The sequence below is a fragment of the Globicephala melas genome, chromosome 6, assembly GCF_963455315.2.
Source record: "Globicephala melas chromosome 6, mGloMel1.2, whole genome shotgun sequence".
Classification (NCBI taxonomy): Eukaryota; Metazoa; Chordata; class Mammalia; order Artiodactyla; family Delphinidae; genus Globicephala; species Globicephala melas.
In genome coordinates this window covers 23,413,446-23,433,799 of record NC_083319.1, presented here as the reverse complement: position 1 = coordinate 23,433,799, position 20,354 = coordinate 23,413,446, and the positions used below count along the sequence as shown (strand labels likewise).

The 20,354-nt window shown below is 42.4% G+C and overlaps 1 protein-coding gene across 1 annotated transcript; it reads right to left on the bottom strand.

Annotated features, from left to right (window-relative positions):
* Positions 1–885: 885 nt before the first annotated feature.
* Positions 886–20,251, bottom strand: TXN (thioredoxin). The gene is made up of 5 exons (XM_030859037.2): positions 20,093–20,251; positions 9,684–9,788; positions 9,178–9,237; positions 1,641–1,706; positions 886–1,154 (listed from the first exon to the last, which is right to left on the bottom strand). Exons 1-5 carry the CDS (start codon positions 20,114–20,116, stop codon positions 1,092–1,094), a joined length of 318 nt encoding a protein of 105 aa, XP_030714897.1. The 5' UTR covers positions 20,117–20,251; the 3' UTR covers positions 886–1,091.
* Positions 20,252–20,354: the final 103 nt, after the last annotated feature.

Sequence of the window (20,354 nt, the reverse complement as noted above, 5' to 3'; positions counted from 1 at the left end):
TCAGTATCCTGATTTTCAGATGAGGAAAGAAACCCAGCTAAGGGCCCATCATTTTGCCTAGTTATTACATTGTTACACTGAGCAGCAGTGTAATAGTTGAGCATGCACTCAGGCTCCAGACTCACTTGGTTTGAATCTCGTATCCTTCACTGACTAGTGTGATGCTGGGGATATTACTTAACCTTTTTGCCTGTTTCCTCACTGGGAAGTGGGGATTACAGTGCCTACTTCATAGGATTGTTGCAAAGATTAAATTAATAGAAGGATGGTGAGGAGCATATGATTTAATTCTGATTTTTTACTGTACAAATTTAAAAACTATTTCTGCAAGCATTCCTCCAGCCCTTTGGGTCTAGAACACAAGAAACAACGTTCTTTGAATGAAATTAACAGTAACGTCCACACTCTTTACTGCTTAGGTTGGAACTTCTATCTAGCATATAAAACCAGTTTATTAGATACTTGAGAGAATCAAATTCCCACAGTAACGTTTGCGGGAACTCCCTTGTGAGCCACCTATGAAGAATTCCTAACAGATAATAGAACTCCTTTACCATTAGCAAAATTGGCGCCTCACTGTAACCTTTGGGACAGGAATCTGAAACCAGAGATAAACAATTCCTTCATGGGCAGACATCAATTTTGGTCATGAGGACCATTCAGAGAGCATAGGAGATCTGCTTGCTAGAACAAAAAATAATACTTTCTCTGTGCATACGGTCAAAAATAATAACAGAATTTTAACATATTACTCTATTATCTGTGCATTGCCTCCAACAAGATTTTCCTAGAAGTACAGGAAAAATCTTCAATCATCAGTGGCCTACAAGGTTTAAAAAAAAAAAAAAGTGATCAAGAACATATGAAAATAACTAGGACATTAAATATCATCAAATGGCCAGTTTTCATTTATTTTGAAAACTATGCAAAGACACCAGACAGTTTTAAAAAGGGTACAGTTAATATTTTATTGTCACTTATCAGATGGCAGTTAGGTATATAGTCTTCATACTTGATCCTTCCTTTTTGTAAATAAAAAAAATTACAAGTTTTAAACAGCCAAAGGCTGGTCATGTCTTCAGAAAACATGATTAGATTAATTCATTAATGGTGGCTTCAAGTTTTTCCTTATTAGCTCCAGAAAATTCACCCACCTGTTGAGAGAATATTGAATTCCCGTTAGATGTAGCATTGCATCCCTATTTTGTATATCAGATATGACCACAGAATGGGCCTGGGGAGGAGAGGAAGTTAAGTATAAGCTTATTTAATACATCCATGGATAACACCCAGTTCTTTAAAGTTAAAAACAAACAAAAACAAAAACCCCTCAAAAGTCAAGACTCAGTTTTTTTACACAAATACCTCTGAACAAAGATAAATGCACTGTGATATAAATATGAAGCGCCAATCCCAGGGATTAATCACCAAATCCCTGTGATTTTAGTTTTAGCAAAGATCAGTTATCAATGAGATGTCACATTATGTACTTAATGAAGAATGACATATTTAAATATTCTTAAAAGGAAAAAACAGGGATGTGCTTCCCAATGTAAAGGGTAAGTCACTTCAGTTTCTTCTTTTATATATCATGCTTTCCTATTACCCAGCTGGTTTTCTTCAAGGTCAGATGTACCTACCTTCTGTCCCTTTTTAAAAAACTGGAAGGTTGGCATGCATTTGACTTCACACTCTGAAGCAACATCCTGGGGGGAAGGGAGGTGTAGAAAGAAGATAAAAATAAGACCATGAGGAGTGCTGAGCTCTGGTACCTGTGATCTAAAACCAGATTCTTTTTCCTGTTATTTACCCAGAACTCAGCGCCAATTTTTATATGCTTAAACAAGGACTACAATGGCAGCACAAAAGCCAAATTGGTTATATTCTCAATTAAAATTGTAATTAATACGTACTCCCATCTTTGAGAGATACTAGAATCAGATCCTATACAGTGACTCAAATTGTTTAATCGAATTATTCCCAGTTGTACTGGAGTGAGGTACATAGATGATGATCATAAAGGCGAAAGTTTAGAGTTAGGGAGAGGAACAACTTAAAGTCATGGCGATCTACAGGGACAGCTCCACACTGGTTTTTCTGTTATTGTTTTACAACCCCTACCTCTCAACACCTTGTTCACACCAGGTTTGGCGGGGGGAATGCCATGAAAAGGGTTTGGTTGGGACAAGAGTTTCAAGTGAACAGGTGCATTAGGGATCAAATACATCAGCTTGGCACTGCAAAGAGGATCAGGAGAGAAGTGAGAAAAGAACCACACAGCCCTAAACTAAGCAGCAAAAGCTGCGGAGGACACCAACCACGGAGGCAGAACTCTGAGAAGCAGACCACGGAGACCAAAGAACTTTCACAGGAAAGGAAGGAAGGTCAGCTAAAAACACCGTGGTGACTTCCAGTTGGGGATTCAGGAGTAAGGGGCATGGGAATTAAAAATGGAGTGGTCCTAGGACTTCCCTGGCAGTCCAGTGGTTAAGACTTCGAGCTTCCACTGCAGGGGGCGTGGGTTCGATCCCTGGTTGGGGAACTAAGATCCCATATGCCAGGCTGCATGCCTCCCCCCCTCAAAAAAAAAGGAGCGGTTCCTAGATTGAGCCACCAGTCAATGGTAGCACACCAGCCTAACTTCACCTGTTCCTCTGACGGGCAGAAAAGTGTGGTTTTACGTCTTTATGAAATTGCACGTGTCCTGTTGCCAGTTTGGGCAGGAAGGGTGGTGGACGCTGCTGTTTCCAGATAACCTTTACTTTTTCTTTAAATGCTGGGCAACAAGAAGCACAAGGGCAGTAATGGCTGCAATAAAACGGCTAGTATGTACTGAATGTCTACTATATTCCAGGCACTAAGTACTCACTGAAAGCAACAGTCATAAGGAAATTCCCAAGAACCTGTGCTAAGACCATCCAAATGAAGATCATAACATTTTAATTGTACCAATCTACAATTCCAGAAATTCCCTTGTAGTCTGAGAATCCGGGATGGAAAATGGGGTGGAGAGTTGACAGGAAGACGATGAGCTGCACATGTCAAGGTTCTGGACCTTGAGGATGAGTAATTGGGAAACCAGAAGATGACAAGGTAGAAGGGTAGAAGGACTGGTTTAGCTAAAAGGTTGGAAACTGGTTGTCTAGGGGGCTGAAGCTGGTCTAGATATGTTACTTGGTTCATGTAAATGCTTAAAAAAAAAAAATCTCTGAATTGCTTGAAGATTTGGAAACACTGGGCTGGCCCCTCCCAGCACTCGGAGAGCAGCAGTTTACTGCAGTCCCTTCCCTGTCTCTTCCTGACACTTGGAAGCCACCAGTTGGATACCATCTTTCATGCAAGCAGCTGGCGGAAGCCTCAAAAGAGGTGGGTGTTAGTTTTGTTTTTATAGTACCCACAGTGGAAGGGCTGTGGTCTGGAAAGTGTGAGCCACCCTTTCCGCCACTTCTAATCATAGAAACGTACAGGGGGTGCAACTGACCTGCATCACATATAAAAGCATGCAAAACAGGACCTGGAGATAAGTAAGGAAGAAGGAGTACAAGGACCTTGAGCTCACCTCCTCTCTCGAGCACACCAACATCACAACTCATTGTTAGACAACCATTGACAAAGACTGGAACCTATCAAAAAAGGTACTCCACACCCAAAGACAACAGAACCTGGATACTGATCACAACCTTCAGATGAAAACGCTAATCCCAAAGCCTTATCAGCAGAAAATACAGGGTCCCAATCAATGGAAATGATAGTCTAATTGCCGTTCTCAGATTCTGGATGCCTTATACCTCTCCTAGCCAGAGCTTAGCATTCCCGCATTGGTACAACTGCCTAACTTACAATAAAATAAAACAAAAAACTAGAAACAAGATAAATGCTCAGAAGTGGTGTCAATGCTTTGAGAAAGACTTGAAGTGTGTTGTAAGTCATGTTCATACGTTTTACGTCTTAAAATTGCAGTCAAGGGCTTCCCTGGTGGTGCAGTGGTTAAGAATCCGCCTGCCAATGCAGGGGACATGGGTTCAAGCCCTGGTCCGGGAAGATCCCACATGCCGTGGAGCAACTAAGCCCGTGCGCCACAACTACTGAGCCTGTGCTCTAGATCCCGTGCACCTAGAGCCCGTGCTCCGCAACAAGAGAAGCCACTGCAACGAGAAGCCCGCGCACCACAACGAAGAGTAGCCCCTGCTCGCTGCAACTAGAGAAAGCCCACGTGCAGCAACAAAGACCCAGCACAGCCCCCCCAAAAAAAAAAAAAATTGCAATCAAGTCTTTACATGGTAAATTTTTAAAGCATTAAGAATTCTCTCTCATTAGGTAAGAAAGTGATTTTTTTTTTTTAAAGGTGATGCAGGATTCTGTACCATAATTGAATCCACCACACTGGGCTTTTAGGTTATGCACATTCTTGTGAATAAATTCAGACGCGTCCCAGGGCAAAAAACCTTAAAGTTGCTCAGTTTAAGAAGATCATTTTCAATTTTACTTATTTAGATAAGTATAATCTCACCTTTCTATGGTCTGAAAGCTGTCACTGTATGGATGGATCATTTTAACTCATCTGCTGGTCGACAATGTAAAAGGCTCAGATTTTGCCTAAGCATCTCTGCACTATGGTTCAATCCCCACCCATGAAAGTAAGCATTGCTAAGGGGATGAAAATATTCACTTTAAAGGCTCTAGACACACATGATTAAACCACCTCCCAGTTTGAATGTGTCAGTTTATCAGTACATATCATGATTTCTGACATCCAGTTTAAGACTTGTCATGTAACAGGATCCATCTGCCCTTCCCTACGCCAGTCACTGAAAGCATGTGCTCTGTTGGATTTAGGAGACTCCAGTTCTGTGAGTGAACTGTTCAGGCCCATTTCTGCAATGGCCACAGTTAATCAAATTCTTAAGAATATAAGAACTGGGGCAGTTAATGTGCTTGACAGTGTATCACTTCTACGTGTTCAGTATTTTCTAGAATTTATGTTTGGCTTTCTTCTAGGTTGTATCTGGGGGTGAAGAATAAGGTAGAGATGCAACATCTTAACCCCAAATGGTTAACGGTTAATACATGGTTTAATAGATTCGATTCTTCTTTTTTGGACTTTTTAGTCTTGTCCATGGATCTATATATCTACTCTGGTTACAAGACCACATGGTTTTAATTATTGCTGCTAATGTACTTTATGGGGCCTGCCCCTTCCCATCCTCTATGACTTCCCTCCTAATTAGTTTTTTAAAATACTTTCCAGGATTTTCCTGACTACATTATTTCCGAATGTCATGATCAATTTCCCAAAAATGTTGGATGAATCTAAGAGTACTAACTAGCATTTTAATAATACTGAGTCAACATCCTGGAAGACAGTATATACCCATCTAGTAAAATCTTTTATGGACCTCAGTAAAGGTTAGTAGTTCTATAACTAATATTTGATCTCTACTGCCTCTGTTACTTTTTTTCTTTTGTTTTCTATTACTTGTTCTATGGACCAACTGGTCCACTCCTGTAGTGATTTGAAAGGCATGCACACTTAAAAATTAAGTAGTTACCTTTGAGGTTTTAAAAACATTCTTGATCTCAAGTTTATCACTTCCCTCATTTAAAAACAGAAAGCTAGCCACTCTCTAATGACAGACCCAGGTCCTGCCATTTTTTTAAAAAATAAACAATCTGGAACTTGTGTAGTCATATAAACACTGCCATAATCAGGATACAGAACTCTTCCCTCACTCCTATAAAACTTCCTCAGTAGCTTCTCTGTGGTCAAATACTCCCCCTTAGCCCCCACCCCCACTCTGTTCTCCATCCCTATAGTTTTAGCCCATCTCAGATTTTTATTAGTTTTTATTAGTAAGTGTAACGAGGCTACATTTTACCTTATTAACTTTTGTTTCATTGGTTTCTAGCTCAGCACTCTGTATAGCCAAAATAACTTTAAATCTGCTGTTGTCACCTGTTATTAACTCAGTCCTGGCTGTTCTCATAACGGAAGCACATGGCATCCTAAAAGGTTGCAAAACTATCAGGCCTAAGTTACTTTGTTTCTTTTGAGCTTATAAGTATCATACTCTGTAGAGTTGGGAGTAGAGTCTGCTGTTAAGGAAATAAGATCAGCCTATCATTTTCAAAAGTAGTACTCACACTTCGCTATGCATACAGGGTTGTTTTGTGTGTGTACCACATTATATGTCCATGCCTCCTAACTGTCCATTTGAATCTATTACACCTAAAAGCTCATCTCTTCCAGCCCAAGTGTTCAGAGATTTTTCTATTAAAACTAGGTGTTGTTTGCCCCAAAGATACTATAAACATTAAGTACCCTGAGTCTGCATGGACAGGAATTATCTGCATAAAAAATATAAAAAAAAATTCAGTCCTAAAATATTCCATCTATTTTAATGATATGATCTAATACTCAAAATAATGAATTGATGTCATTTTTATCCCTCATCTGATTCTTTTCGAGCCAAAATCAGGGGATGGTTTTATCTACAGCGTTCCAAAGCAACAAAAAGAAGATCCACTCGTAATTCATAAATTCCATGGGGGAAAAACAACTCATGGATTGATAATGAACTCCTTTTTGTTTGAATCACCTGCCTTGCTACTCTGCTGAATGGCCAGGTAAGTAGGAACTGACAGACTATTGCTATGCGTATGGGGTGACCAAAGGGTTCTGGAATTCAATTTTTAATGCCACAAAAAGTTGATGAGGCTATTTAGATGGTGTAAGAGTTGTCATTAAGAGTATTAAAAAAACCACACACACACACAAAATCGTATGTTGCTCAAAGTGAAAGGTCCCCAACTTATGAGAAGGTCACTTCAAGGTCTAGAGGTCTACATACTTTTAGAGTGATGATGAGGATGACAACCACATCTAAAGGAGGGGCTGTCATATTGAAGTCTGGGCCTGCTCTGCACACCTACTTCCCAAAGGTTTTGGATTGAGGCAGAAAGCATTGGTCCTGGCCCCAGCACCATACAGGGGCCAAATCCACAGGCTCTGCCTCAATCGACCTTTTTGTTTTGTTTTTTTTTTTTCCGGTAGGCGGGCCTCTCACTGTCGTGGCCTCTCCCGTTGTGGAGCACAGGCTCTGGACGCGCAGGCTCAGCGGCCATGGCTCACGGGCCCAGCCGCTCCGTGGCATGTGGGAACTTCCTGGACCAGGGCATGAACCCGTGTCCCCTACATCGGCAGGCGGACTCTCAACCACTGCGCCATCAGGGAAGCCCTCAATCGACCTTTTACCCTTCTGTGTTGCAGTCCCATTATCTGTTCAGGGGGGATGCTGATAAAAATAGTTCTCATGGTCACTGCCTGGATGAAATGATACAATGTAGGCAGAGGGCTTAGTGCAGCCTCTAGCATATGTTAGTATTTCCAAATAAAAATGTATTCACTTGCTGTCTGATAGGGTCAGTACCAGTTTCTTTAGTCCCTTCCAGGTGCCATTTTCACCTGGCTAAGGTGACGAGATTTAAAAAAATAAGTTAGGTTAAAATAGGGAGCAAGAGTTTTTTCACAAACACATGCTATCTACTCTTACTTAAAACAAAAACCCAGGGCTTCCCTGGTGGCGCGGTGGTTGGGAGTCTGCCTGCCAATGCAGGGAATGCAGGTTCGTGCCCCAGTCTGGGAAGATCCCACATGCTGCGGAGCGGCTGGGCCCGTGAGCCATGGCCACTGAGCCTGCACGTCCAGAGCCTGTGCTCCGCAACGGGAGAGGCCACAACAGCGAGAGGCCCGCGTACTGCAAAAAATGAAAACAAAAACCCAGGACACATCAGAATAACTTTACTTGACAACCATACCAATTCATTCATTCTTCACCTACCACAGGTCAGACAGACAGGTGTGCTGATAAAGAGGAAACAAAGGCGAATAAGACAGGGTCCCTGATCCCAAGAAACTGACAGACTAATGAAGGACAGACACAAAGATCATTATAGTAATAGCTAAGCTTACTGAATGCTTATCATGCACCAGGCGCTGCTCTAAGCACTTCCCAGGTCTTATCTCACACGATCCTGACAAGTGCCTTCCGATGCTGGATTAACGCTGCCATTTAACAGAGGTGCAACCTGAGGCACAGAACAGATAACTTCACCAAGCCCACAGTGCTAATAAGGGACACGATCCTCCCACTGGACAACCACCAATCCACGAAAAGGAGGGGCAGAGGACACCAGGGGGACACAGAGGAAGGGAACAAACCTAGTCTGGGCATGAAAGGGAGTAACTAGAGGAGAATTCCTGGAGAGGATGTGAAGCTTAAGTCAAGGAGCTTGTCCAGCAAGAAAGAAATGAGAAATGTGCTGGGAATAAGCAATGTGGTACTGGGAGGTGCCCACAGGCTTAGAAAATACTGCCATACGTTTCCCCACCCCGGCCCCACCCTTTTTATAGAGCCTTCTGGACCTTTTGCAGGATTTCCATGTTTGCTCAATGAATAATCAACCTTACAAGGTTGGTGGGGGCAGGTATCAAGATCTGGTCATAGAAGAACCAAGGTTCAAGGGATACGAGAATGAGCCTAAAGCAGAAGTCACTGGGCCAGGACTGGAAGCCAGGTCCAGCACCTTTGTTGCCACTTCATACCCTAACCCACTCCTGCCCTGCTGGGGCTAAGCAAACCTGTCCACACACGTTTAAATCCCTGCTCTGCTACTTACTAACTGTAACTCCACGGTCAACCTGGGCATGATGACAGGACAAAGGATTAAATGAATCCATACTTGTTACGCACAAAGAACAGTGCGCCTGGTCCCAAGTGCTAAACGAGCATTTGTTAAATTAAACCAATCTTGAAATGTTCCCCCCAATTCTTCTCTCAGCTCTCGAATCAGGCATCTTGGTGTCTGGTCTCTTCAATTTCTGTTTGTCGAGCATCTCAGAATGTTCGGTAGATTACTTGGGCTTTTAGAATGGCAGGTGACTAGTAAAGATGGGTAACAGATGCCTTAACCATTTTATTTTAGGATGTGATGTACTTAGCTCCTGACATCTAGGAGTAAGCTCATAATTGGCACAATTACCCGTTCTTCTGAAATAAACTTTTTAACTAGGGTTGTAATTCTAGTGTTTTACTTATTCATGAGAACAAGCAATGTGTAATTCAGAGAAAAAGGCCAATGCAAAAAGCTCAACATTATTCCAAATTTCCAGCCACATACCTGACAGTCATCCACGTCTACTTCGAGGAACACTACGTTGGAATACTTTTCCGAGAGAGACTAGAAAATTAGAAAAAAAATCCACAAAGATTTAGCAGTGGGTAATGGCAGCCAACACACTGAAGCTTCTTAAATGGAAACTTAAAAGCAGGGACTAAAGATCCCAATATTTAGGGACAGGTAAGCATAAAAGACATTTTCCCTGAATCAAATTCTCCTTGGTGTAAAATAATTTGAAACATCAACTCTGATTCCTGAACTTCAAATAGGGCCCATGTTTCACTGTGAAGAAAAACAAAACCACTTAAGCCAACCAAATTAACTTCTGAAAGTCGTCTTCAATAGGCTGTATGTGTCAAACCTAAACTGTTATGCTATGATTTTTAGACCAAAGACCCGACAACAACAAAACCTCTAACTGTCCTTCTTTCCTAGCTTTGTGACCACCAACCCCAGACACACAAATAATAGTTTACAAAAGCAGAAGTTGGCTAATAAATACTTACATGAAAGAAAGGCTTGATCATTTTGCAAGGCCCACACCACGTGGCTGAGAAGTCGACTACTACGAGTTTCTCTCCCGCACTGTTCAAGGCTTCCTGAAAAGCATACTAAGGGAAAGAGAAAAGCAGATGTTAAGTTACGTTTATTTCCAAAGGCCCTGATAAAATGCGACACAAAACACAATTTGGAGGTCCTGCCTTCAGGGCCTATTTTTTTAATAAAAAAAGGAAACCAAAGCAAATAAACTGTTTGAGGAAATCCTACTGTGGTGTAATGTTATTTGATAAGGTGAAACAAGTAGGATGTATACAGTGTATCAATATTCATGTCTTCATAAATATAAAGTATTAATTGGTTAATCCACATCCAAACGAAGTAAATGAAAGGAAAATAAAGACATTTGTATTAAAAATGTTTCCACATCTGGACTTCCCTGGTGGCGCAGTGGTTAAGAATCCGCCTGCCAATGCAGGGGACACGGGTTCGAGCCCAGGTCTGGGAAGATCCCACATGCTGTGGAGCAACTAAGCCTGTGCGCCACAACTACTGAGCCTGCATGCCACAACTACTGAAGCCCATGCACCCAGAGCCCATGCTCTGCAATAAGAGAAGCCACCGCAATGAGAAGCCCGCACACCGCAATGAAGAGCGGCCCCCGCTCGCCACAACTAGAGAAAGCCGGCGAGCAGCAACAAAGACACAACTCAGCCAAAAAAATATAAATACATAAAATAAATTTATTAAAAAAAAGTTTCCACATCAAATCTAGGTATAACATATGGTAGACATTCACTAAATGCTCATTGATCCAAGGAATCACACTTCAACTGAATAAGTCACAAAGGCACAGAATCTTGTAACTAAAACACAAGTTATTTTAAAAACTAAAACTTTTTGATTAAGCTAATATTGTCTATGGTAGAACATCCAAAAGGTAAAAAAAATAAATATCAAGGAAAAGAACCTTCTCCACACCCTTACACCCACTGTTGACATTAAGCATATGTCCTTATACTCTTTTTAGTGGAGTTTCCAGAATTGAGATCATACATCCTATCGTTGATTTCTGCCTTCATTGTTGACCAAATGAAAGTGTTAGTCCCTTGTGAAGGGAATTTTCTTTGTTATTTTTTGTAAGCCATGCTTGTTGAATAAAATTCCACCAGTAGAAATGATCAAGAAATCCCTTGCCACCAGCCTCCCTGAATAATTTACCAATGGTTTTGATACTGTAACCCTAGCAACCTAACCTTCTAGTTAACAAGGGACGACTCTTTTTTAACCACAGTCAGCTGGTGCTGACCAAAACCAAGGCCATGAAGAGAAATCAAAACACAAACATCTATATCTGAAGTCTCGGTTTTCTTCACGGGGGGGAAAAATGCCAGTCACATTGGTTTAATTAAAAAACCAACACCACGCCCCCCCCCCGAAAGCTAAGAATCAGATCAGATTTGGTCCAAGTAAAGAAGAAAGTAAATAATGCACCGTTAACGAAAAAAAACTAAAGTGAATTCCTCTGAGGTTACTGCTCTAGTTTTCTAATTTCTGCCTCATGTTCATTGGGGAAAACAATTCACAAATGGTGTTTCCTGGAATGGGTAGGTCATGACTTCTGTACCCAGTTCAGTTATGCAGGTACAAACCTGCATACAAATAAACACACCACACCTTTGGGCGTGGGGAGGTGTGTGTGTGTAGTGGAGGTGGCACACAGAGAGTAAGAAGTACAGAAATTGTTTTCCCAAACCATCACCGATTTTTTCCAGATGAATTTCCTTCAAAGCCTTCCCTAATGTGATTTTTTTAGGTCAAACCAGCCATTCTTTACTGCAAGATCCAGGTAAGACAGGGAAATAAAGATTGACAACGTCTGGTCAGATGAATCCATGGTTTTGTAAACATGGTTGGCCCTCAGTAAATACAGGTGAGGTTACTCTCAACCTAGAATATTTTTCAGCAATAACTTCCGGCTTCACTGAACATGACTCACAGAACCAGGTACATGTAGGACTTCATGACAAGTTCTATTCTCTGGATACTAAAGTTTGCCTAAAACAGACATCAGTGTGAAAATCATTCAATACTATCTGACTAAGAAGCAAACCATAATTTCTAGCTCCCAGAAACTACCAGTGAGGATTGATAAAGGTCCCCATCACTAACACAAACATTCTGAAAACAAAACAATGTATTTGGGGCAGATAAATAAGAGCAGCACCTAGCATCTCTTTTCCTAAACACACCCATTCCAAAGGTAATCAACAGGCATAAGAGTGGTTTGTAAAAAAGCATTCAGCAAAGTGCCTGTGTGTTAAAGTTGGGAGTTCAAGAAAAGGCAGCAGGGACGTCCCTGGTGGCGCAGGGGTTAAGAATCCGCCTGCCAATGTAGGGTACATGGGTTCAAGCCCTGGTCCGGGAAAATCCCACGTGCCGAGAAGCAAATAAGCCCATGCGCCACAACTACTGAGCTTGCACTCTAGAGCCCGTGAGCCACAACTACTGAGCCCGAGTGCCACAACTACTGAAGCCTGTGCGCCTAGAGCCCGTGCTCTGCAACAAGAGAAGCCACTGCAATGAGAAGCCCATGCACCGCAACGAAGAGTAGCCACTGCTCAACATAACTAGAGAAAGCCTGCGCACAGCAACAAAGACCCAACAGACAAAACTAATAAATAAATTAAAAATATGTATATATAAAATGAGTAACAATCCTGCAGCCTGTGGAACAAAAACCACATTCACAGAAAGACAGACAAAATGAAAAGGCAGAGGGCTATGTACCATATGAAGGAACAAGATAACACCCCAGAAAAACAACTAAATGAAGTGGAGATAGGCAACCTTCCAGAAAAAGAATTCAGAATGATGATAGTGAAGATGATCCAGGACCTCGGAAAAAGAATGAAGGCAAAGATGGAGAAGATGCAAGAAATGTTAAACAAAGACCTAGACAAATTAAAGAAGAAACAAACAGAGATGAACAAGACAATAACTGAAATGAAAACTACACTAGAAGGAGTCAATAGCAGAATAACTGAGGCAGAAAAACGAATAAGTGATCTGAAAGAGAGAATGGTGGAATTCACTGCCGCAGAACAGAATAAAGAAAAAAGAATGAAAAGAAATGAAGACAGCCTAAGAGACCTCTGGGACAACATTAAACGCAACAACATTCACAATATAGGGGTCCCAGAAGGAGAAGAGAGAGAGAAAGGACCAGAGAAAATATTTCAAGAGATTATAGTCAAAAACTTCCCTAACATGGGAAAGGAAATAGCCACCCAAGTCCAGGAAGCACAGCAAGTCCCATACAGGATAAACCCAAGGAGAAACATGCCGAGACACATAGTAATCAAATGGGCAAAAATTAAAGACAAAGAAAACTTATTGAAAGCAGCAAGGGAAAAACGATAAATAACATACAAGGGAACTCCCATAAGGTTAACAGCTGATTTCTCAGCAGAAACTCTACAAGCCAGAAGGGAGTGGCATGATATACTTAAAGAGATGAAAGGGAAGAACCTACAACCAAGATTACTCTACCCAGCAAGGATCTCATTCAGATTCTATGGAGAAATCAAAAGCTTTACAGACAAGCAAAAGCTAAGAGAATTCAGCACCACCAAACCAGCTCTACAGCAAATGCTAAAGGAACTTCTCTAAGTGGGAAACACAGGAGAAGAAAAGGACCTACAAAAACAAACCCAGAACAATTAAGAAAATGGTCATAGGAACATATATATCAATAATTACCTTAAACGTGAATGGATTAAATGCTCCAACCAAAAGACATAGGCTTGCTGAATAGATACAAAAACAAGATCCATATATATGCTGTCTACAAGAGACCCACTTCAGACCTAGGGACACATACAGAGACTGAAAGTGAGGGAATGGAAAAAGATATTCCATGCAAATGGAAATCAAAAGAAAGCTGGAGTAGCTATACTCATATCAGATAAAATAGACTTTAAAGTAAGGAATGTTACAAGAGACAAGGAAGGTCACTACATAATGATCAAGGGATCAATCCAAAAAGAAGATATAAAAATTACAAATATATATGCACCCAACATAGGAGCACCTCAATACATAAGGCAACTGCTAACAGCCATAAAAGGGGAAATCGACATTAACACAATAATAGTGGGGGATTTAACACCTCACTTACACCAATGGACTGATCATCCAAAATGAAAATAAATAAGGAAACAGAAGCTTTAAATGACACAATAGACCAGATAGATTTAACTGATATTTATAGGATATTCCATCCAAAAACAGCAGATTACACTTTTTTCTCAATTGCGCATGGAACGTTCTCCAGGACAGATCACACCTTGGGTCACAAATCAAGCCTCAGTAAATTTAAGAAAACTGAAATCATATCAAGCATCTTTGCTGACCACAACACTATGAGATTAGAAATGAATTACAGGGAAAAAAAACGTAAAAAACACAAACACATGGAGGCTAAACACGTTACTAAATAACCAAGAGATCACTGAAGAAATCAAAGAGGAAATTAAAAAATACCTAGAGACAAATGACAATGAAAACACGACGATCCAAAACCTATGGGATGCAGCAACAGCAGTTCTAAGAGGGAAGTTTATAGCTATACAAGCCTACCTAAAGAAACAAGAAAAATCTCAAACAATCTAACCTTACACCTGAAGGAACTAGAGAAAGAAGAACAAACAAAACCCAAAGTCAGCAGAAGGAAAGAAATCATAAAGATCAGAGCAGAAATAAATGAAATAGAAACAAAACAATAGCAAAGATCAATAAAACTAAAAGCTGGTTCTTTGAGAAGATAAACAAAATTGACAAACCATTAGCCAGACTCATCAAGAAAAAGAGGGAGAGGACTCAAATCAATAAAATTAGAAACGAAAAAGGAGAAGTTACAACAGACACCGCAGAAATACAAAGCATCCTAAGAGACTACTACAAGCAACTCTATGCCAATAAAATGGCCAACCTGGAAGAAATGGACGAATTCTTAGAAAGGTATAACCTTCCAAGACTGAACCAGGAAGATACAGAAAATATGAACAAACCAATCACAAGTAATGAAATTGAAACTGTGATTAAAAATCTTCCAACAAACAAAAGTCCAAGACCAGATGGCTTCACGGGTGAATTCTATCAAACATTTAGAGAAGAGCTAACACCCATCCTTCTCAAACTCTTCCAAAAATTGCAGAGGAAGGAACACTCCCAAACTCATTCTATGAGGCCATCATCACCCTGATACCAAAACCAGACAAAGATACTACAAAAAAAGAAAATTACAGACCAATATCACTGATGAATATAGATGCAAAAATCTTCAACAAAATACTGGCAAACAGAATCCAACAACACATTAAAAGGATCATACACCATGATCAAGTGAGATTTATCCCAGGGATGCAAGGATTCTTCAATATATGTAAATCAATCAATTCGATACACCATATTAACAAATTGAAGAAGAAAAACCATATGATCATCTCAATAGATGCAGAAAAAGCTTTTGACAAAATTCAACACCCATTTATGATAAAAAACTCTCCAGAAAGTGGGCATAGAGGGAACCTACCTCAACATAATAAAGGCCATATACGACAAACCCACAGCAAACATCATTCTCAATGGTGAAAAACTGAAAACATTTCCTCTAAGATCAGGAACAACACAAGGATGTCCACTCTCACCACTATTATTCAACATAGTTTTGGAAGTTTTAGCCACAGCAATCGGAGAAGAAAAAGAAATAAAAGGAATACAAATTGGAAAAGAAGAAGTAAAACTGTCACTATTTGCAGATGACATGGTACTATATATAGAGAGAATTCTAAAAATGCCACCAGAAAACTACTAGAGCTAATCAATGAATTTGGTAAAGTTGCAGGATACAAAATTAATGCACAGAAATCCCTTGCATTCCTATACACTAATGATGAAAAATCTAAAAGAGAAATTAAGGAAACACTCCCATTTACCATAGCAACAAAAAGAATAAAATACCTAGGAATAAACCTATCTAAGGAGACAAAAGACCTGTATGCGGAAAACTATAAGACACTGATGAAAGAAATTAAAGATGATACCAAGAGATGGAGAGATATACCATGTTCTTGGATTGGAAGAATCAACATTGTGAAAATGACGATACTGCCCAAAGCAATCTACAGATTGAATGCAATCCCTATCAAATTACCAATGGCATTTTTTACGGAACTAGAACAAAAAATCTTAAAATCTGTATGGAGACACAGAAGACCCCGAATAGCCAAAGCAGTCTTGAGGGAATAAAACGGAGCTGAAGGAATCAGACTCCTGACTTCAGACTATACTACAAAGCTACAGTAATCAAGACAATATGGTACTGACACAAAAACAGGAACATAGATCAATGGAACAAGATAGAAAGCCCAGAGATAAACCCATGCACCTATGGTCAACTAATCTATGACAAAGGAGGCAAGGATATACAATGGAGAAAAGACAGTCTCTTCAATAAGTGGTGCTGGAAAAACTGGACAGCTACATGTAAAAGAAGGAAATTAGAACACTCCCTACACCATACACAAAAATAAACTCAAAATGGATTCGAGACCTAAATGTAAGACTGGACACTATAAAACTCTTAGAGGAAAACATAGGAAGAACACTCTTTGGCATAAATCACAGCAAGATGTTTTTTGATCCACCTCCTAGAGTAATGGGAATAAAAACAAAAATCAACAAATGGGACCTAATGAAACTTAAAAGCTTTTGCACAGCAAAGGAAACCATAAACAAGACGAAAAGACAACCCTCAGAATGGGAGAAAGTATTTGCAAACGAATCAATGGACAAAGGATTAATCTCCAAAATATATAAACAGCTCATGCAGCTCAATATTAAAGAAACAAACAACCCAATCCAAAAATGGGCAAAAGACGTAAACAGACATTTCTCCAAAGAAGATATACAGATGGCCAAGAAGCACATAAAAAGCTGCTCAATATCACTAATTATTAGAGAAATGCAAATCAAAACGACAATGAGGTATCACCTCACACCAGTTAGAATGGGCATCATCAGAAAATCTACAAACAACAAATGCTGGAGAGGGTGTGGAGAAAAGGGAACCCCTTGCACAGTTGCTGGGAATGTAAACTGATACAGCCACTATGGAGAACAGTATGGAGGTTCCTAAGAAACTAAAAATAGAATTACCATAGGATCCAGCAATCCCACTACTGGGCATATACCCAGAGAAGACCATAATTCAAAAAGACACATGCACTCCAATGTTCATTGCAGCACTATTCACAATAGCCAGGTCATGGAAGCAACCTAAATGCCCATCGAAATTGAGTCATTTGCTGAGACGTGGATGGATCTAGAGACTGTCATACAGAGTGAAGTAAGTCAGAAAGAGAAAAACAAATATCGTACATTAACGCATGTATGTGGAACCTAGAAAAATGGTACAGATGAACCGGTTTGCAGGGCAGAAGTTGAGACACAGATGTAGGGAACAAATGTATGGACACCAAGGGGGGGAACCGCAGGGGGATGGGGATTGTGGTGTGCTGAATTGGGCGATTGGGATTGACATGTACACACTGTTGTGTATAAAACTGATGACTAATAAGAACCTGTTGGGGCTTCCTGGGTGGCGCAGTGGTTGAGAGTCCGCCTGCTGATGCAGGGGACACAGGGTTGTGCCCCAGTCCAGGAGGATCCCACGTGCCGCGGAGCGGCTGGGCCCGTGAGCCATGGCCGCTGGGCCTGCGTGTCCGGAGTCCGTGCTCCGCAATGGGAGAGTCCACGGCAGTGAGAGGCCCGCGTAGCGCAAAAAAAAAAAAAAAAAAAAAGAACCTGCTGTATAAAAAAAATAAAATTAAATCTAAAAAATTTAAAAAAATGAATAAAATACTATTAGAAAAAAAGAAGAAAAGAAATGGCAGTGGCCATTCTTCAAAAAACTTGATTTCTTCCTCCTCACTTTTATAGTCCATTAACACACTTGGAGCGGAAATGGATCCCAGTGGCTCTAAACTACCAAAACCTCAGAGTTGTCTTGGATGGCCCACGGCACGAAGTCCATCAGGATGAAAAGCTAAAGCGTACTCAAAATTTACAAGAAACATTAGCTTAGCTTTTGATTGACTCTGGATCATAGTTTTGAACATCAACTAATTATCAGGGACTTTGGGCCCCAGGCCATAGTGCTTTTCTGGGTAATGAATTTACTGTCACCCTTGTACCTCTTGGTATTGATGAGGGGAGGAGGGTGCCACAATTACGAGAACTAAAATAGGGAAAGACTGAAATGTGCTCCAGGAACCAATTTTCTGCTTGTAGTGTTTGGATTCTGAAACAATTCATATAGACCAAAGATTTCTCACTCCTTTCATAGGTTTTCAGATGTTCTACTGATGAGGTCACCAGACTCTGCAGAAGACCATCCGCTCCTCCCCTCATAGACTGTTGTTTGTCACTCAGTAGACACTGAATAAAAATATGTGGAAAAAACTCAATATTAAGGCTCTCTCTTTTCTTCTTTTTTTAAATAAATTTATTTATTTTTGGTTGCATTGGGTCTTCGTTGCTGCACATGGGCTTCTCTCTAGTTGCAGCGAGCGGGGGCTCCTCTTCGTTGTGGTGCACAGGCTTCTCACTGCGGTGGCTTCTCGTTGCAGAGCATGGGCTCTAGGCGTGCTGGCTTCAGTAGTTGTGGCACGCGGGCTCAGTAGTTGTGGCGCACAGGCTTAGTTGCTCTGTGGCATGTGGGATCTTCTCGGACCAGGGCTCGAACCCATGTCTCCTGCACTGGCAGGTGGATTCTCAACCACTGCGCCACCATGGAAGCCCAAGGCACTCTCTTTTCAACCAATGAAAAGGTTGTTAATAAGTCATAAAAGGTTCACATCCCTTGACCCTGCACTCAAGACCCTAACCTGAGGAAACAGCCTGAACTCTGTATAAAGCCTTATGAACAGAAACATTCACTGAAGCGTGGAAAACTGCCCAAATGTCCAGCAATGTCTTCAGATATTGAAATGATCGCAAAAAGCTTCTAATTACACGTAAAGTGTTCAGGCTAAATTAGACGACAAACACACAGCTCGGAAATAAAAACCACCTCAACTATTTTGTGGTTGCGTCTAGGAAATAGAAGATCTCTCTTCCCAAACTTTCTACAACGATCTTTATGTTTTCTGGTTGTAAAAGGAACAAAAAGATAAGGAACCATTAACAGACAAACTTCCATTTCCAAAGCTAACCCCAGCACCTAAACCAGGTCGGGGCACGCGACCCGCCTTTCCCCTGCTTTACTGGGGTGGGCGGTATCGCAGGGTAAACGGTTTCGTCCCACTGTTTGAGCAACATCAGTTTTCTCCCACTCAGTTTTGTGCCTCAGCATTTAACATCCACTCCTTGAGGGGCCACAGTACACCAGACACTGTTAGGCTCTGAGTTTTCCAAGCAGGAGGGTATTAAGTTTGCAATAACTCTCGACATGGAACACTTTTTGTCTTGGTCATTCCTAAAAGGACAGAACCGCCGTCTGGGTACCAGAAAGCCGACGAGCACACAACGGGGCGCGGCCGCTCTCAGGGGCACTCCTGGCTCTAGCGAAACCCACCGACCACGAAATTCACCGTGGGTGAATCACAGATGGGTAGGGCAGTGAAGGTCCCTGGGCCCAGCCTTGCGGACTGAGTCATTCCAAAGCCTGAGCTGCCGGAAACACGCCCTGCGCCGCAGGAGGAGGAGTCCCGAGGGCGCGGCCCGGACTTCACCTCATTGACGCCACCTGGGCCCCTAGGGCCGGACTTGTACAAGCGAAAGGGTTCGGGGGGTGTCTCCAGCCCGGAACCGCTCCCTTCGCGCGGATGCAACACGCGTCAGCTCTGCGGCCGAGCAGTGCTGGAGGCAGCCGGGGGTGTCCGGCCTAAATCCACTCCCCAGGGAGCTCACTGCACCCAGCGCGGGTGGATCACGCCGCTCTCCGGGGAGAGTGGCAGCCAGCAAGCCCCGGCTTTCTCCAAGGAGCCCTCCACCTCCTTGCCCGGGCCCGTGTCCGGATACAAATGGGGGCCAAAGGCAGACTCCCTCCATCCTTCACCCAATCGCGGTTTCCCGGCTGGGGTGGGGAGGGGGCGGAGGCGCAATGGAGGACTCCAGGGCGCTCCCCACGCGCGTGCATCCCCCGGGCGCATAGGTTACCCGGACCTAGCCCTCCAGGGCACGCTCCACCGCCCCGGGAGCGCCCAGGCCCGGGCTCCTCGCAGTCCCCGGCCGAGTCGCCGCGTCCCCTTCCTCCAGAGATGCGAAGGGGCGGCCTGCCCACCTCCGGCCCACCGCCCACCCCACCTGCCGGGGCTGCGCGCCGCGCCCTGGCCGGCCCCAGAACGCTTACCTTGCTCTCAATCTGCTTCACCATCTTGGCTGCTGCTGTCTGACTAGCGACCTTACACTGGAATACACGGAAGCGGATCCAAGGCACCGGACGAAGCTTGGAGAGCGCGCAGCCCGCTTTCCCTTTATAGCAACGGTGGGCGGGGCGGGCGGGCGCGCGCGGCGTAAGTGTGGCGGGGGCGCGCCCGCTGGGGCCTCCCGGGCCCGCCTAGGCTTCTGGGCTACGCCCCGCCTCCCGGATGCGGCCGGACGGGGGCGGGACC

Excerpts from the sequence above, each read along its gene's own strand:
- TXN (XM_030859037.2), bottom strand. The coding sequence starts at position 20,116 with ATGGTGAAGCAGATTGAGAGCAAG. Across the intron at positions 9,789-20,092 it reads TGAAGCAGATTGAGAGCAAG|TATGCTTTTCAGGAAGCCTT; the intron begins GTAAGCGTTCTG and ends TCTTTCCCTTAG. Across the intron at positions 9,238-9,683 it reads TGATCAAGCCTTTCTTTCAT|TCTCTCTCGGAAAAGTATTC; the intron begins GTAAGTATTTAT and ends CTAATTTTCTAG.